General features: G+C 42.9%; 1 protein-coding gene across 1 annotated transcript; it reads left to right on the top strand.

The window, feature by feature from the left end:
• Positions 1-806: 806 nt before the first annotated feature.
• Positions 807-1,742, top strand: LOC131395593 (olfactory receptor 9Q1-like). Its single transcript, XM_058527452.1, has one exon. It carries the CDS (start codon positions 807-809, stop codon positions 1,740-1,742), a length of 936 nt encoding a protein of 311 aa, XP_058383435.1.
• The last annotated feature ends 934 nt before the right edge of the window (positions 1,743-2,676 follow it).

Below are 2,676 nucleotides of genomic sequence, written 5' to 3'. Positions count from 1 at the left end.
TGTGGAAAGCACAGAGGTGTGAGAGAACATGGAGGATTGGAGAAGCCGAAAATAATTCAGTGTGGCTGAAGAGAAGTGTGGGAGTGTGGAGTGTGGCTGTGGGTGTGAGAAGAGAGAAATAAGAAAGGGACATGAGGAAGGAAATAGGAGAGATCTCATGTAGGGCATCCTGGGATGTCAAGGAGTCTAAATAATTCCTGCCCTTGATGGGAAGCCATGGTGGGGTTTTTCACAGGGGAATGAGACATGATCAAATGAAAGTCATAGAAATATCACTCTGGCCACAATGAGAAGCAAGAATTGGCAAGAAGCGAGTCTGAAGGCAGCGAGAGCTGGTAGTTACATGGCTGTTGTTTTGATCCAGGCAAGAGATGAAGAGGTTTTGAAATAAGGGAGGAACTGTGGTCATGGACAAAAAGGGACAGAGTCCTGAGATGGATATTCCCATGGTAGGCAGGACTCCCTGTATCAACCCTTATTGGAGTGATAGGGAAATTTGGGGTAAGAGTGATTGTCTCACTTATAGGAGCTCATACAGCTAGTTAGCAATAAAGATTGGAGACTATGCACTCCTATTCTGAGGATGCCTGTCCGTATCAGTTTTCTTGACATACTAAGATGACTCTGTTACAGAACTCCCTTAAAAGTAGGAGCTAAGACCAGTCATCTCTGAAGCCTCACACGGCACTTGGCATAATTCGTCCATAGTACATGTTCAGTAGATGTAAACTAGAGATATAGTTAAGCCCTATTTATGTCTTCCTAACTTGCCTCTGATCCTAGACCTCTCAGGTACCTCTGGCTTCATGGCAGAGAAGAACTTCAGCTCAGTGACTGAATTCCTCCTTATCACATTCACTGACTTTCCTGAATGGTCACTCCCTCTCTTCCTCCTCTTTCTATTTATCTATCTCATCACTTTGTCAGGGAACTTGGGCATGATTATCCTGATTCGCATGGATCACTGGCTCCACACCCCAATGTACTTCCTTCTGAGTCAGCTCTCTTTCATGGACATCTGCTACTCGTCTGTCACTGTGCCTCAGATGATGGCCATTTTGTTGGAGCATGGGGCAGTTTTATCCTACACACGCTGTGCTGCTCAATTCTTCCTCTTCACCTTCTTTGGCTCCATTGACTGCTACCTCCTGGCAATCATGGCCTATGACCGCTACGTGGCCGTGTGCCAACCTCTGCTTTATGTCACCATCATGACACAGAAGACCCTTTTGAGTTTCGTGGCTGGGGCTTACATTGTTTGTCTCTTCAGTGCCTTGGTGCAGACAGTCTCAGCTTTCACTCTCTCCTTCTGTGGAACCAATGAGATTGACTTCATTTTCTGTGATTTCCCTCCTCTTTTAAAGCTGACCTGTGGGGACAGCTACACCCAGGAAGTGGTAATTATTGTGTTCACCATTTTTGTCATCCCTGCCTGCATGGTGGTGATCTTGGTGCCCTATCTGTTTATTATCATGGCCGTTATGAGGATCTCCTCAGCTGGAGGCAGGGCCAAGACCTTTTCTACATGTGCCTCCCACCTCACCACTGTGTCACTCTTCTTTGGCACCCTCATCTTCATGTATCTGAGAGATAACTCAGGCCAGTCCTCACAGGAGGATCAGGTGGTGTCTGTGTTCTACACAACAGTGATCCCCATGTTGAACCCCCTCATCTACAGCCTGAGGAACAGGGTAGTGAAGGAGGCCCTGAGGAAAATTCTCAACAAAGCCAAGTTGTCGTAACTGTCTCCAACCTTGGAAAATCCTGAGAATCACCTCCTCTGCAGTGTTAGCATTCTGGGCAGTCATTATTTATAGCACGCTCAATATTTAAATGTATGTGTCATGGTACAAGGTGTAAAAAAGAGCCAAAACTTTTAATCCTGGAGAAAGAAAGGAAGAAAAGGAAGAGGCAGGCTGAGAAGAGATTGGGGTGAGAGCTCTAACTCCCAGGACAAATGACAAAAGGATCTGAAGTTAAATCCTGTGTAATCCAGATGTGCACACCTCTCTGGTCTGTGACTATAAAATAAGATTACATTTTTTCGGCAAAATTTTCTATGAAAGATTTCTATCATATAGAAATGTTGAAAATAATGTATAGTGAACTCCCTATATCCAATACTTAGTTTCTGCGATTGCGAATATTTTGTTATATTTGCTTTATCATATATATATATATGTAATCTATTCATTTATCCATCCTTCAATTCATCCATCATTCTACCATATTTTTTGATGCACTTAAAAATGAGTTGCAGACATCATTGTCAGTACTCTTCACTTGTATACACTTCAGAATGATATCACCAATTAGGTTTCGATATTTAGATTACATGTATTTTTAATGATTAGGGTAGTTTGATGGTCCAGCCAATAAAGCTGACTATGCTCAAAATATTCTTCAGACTCTTGTAGTAGTCCACAGAGATGTTTCACATGAGTCACTAAAAAACTCCCACAATAACATGTCTGTCAATGTCATAACACTGGAAATACGCCCTGTTCTTTCTTCTCCCTGTTTTAGCTCCCACTTAGTCACATTGTTTGCCTGAGAAACCACTTGGTGAATTCCCATTATTCCCATTGCCTATAACAGTATCTATAGTGCCTGTATCATAGATGTCAACTCTTGGTGTTCTTAAAGCTTTTGACCTTGGGGAGGCAGAGTATTGCT

The sequence above is a fragment of the Diceros bicornis genome, chromosome 31 (assembly GCF_020826845.1).
Source record: "Diceros bicornis minor isolate mBicDic1 chromosome 31, mDicBic1.mat.cur, whole genome shotgun sequence".
Lineage (NCBI taxonomy): Eukaryota > Metazoa > Chordata > Mammalia > Perissodactyla > Rhinocerotidae > Diceros > Diceros bicornis.
This window is presented reverse-complemented; position numbering and strand designations above follow the sequence as displayed.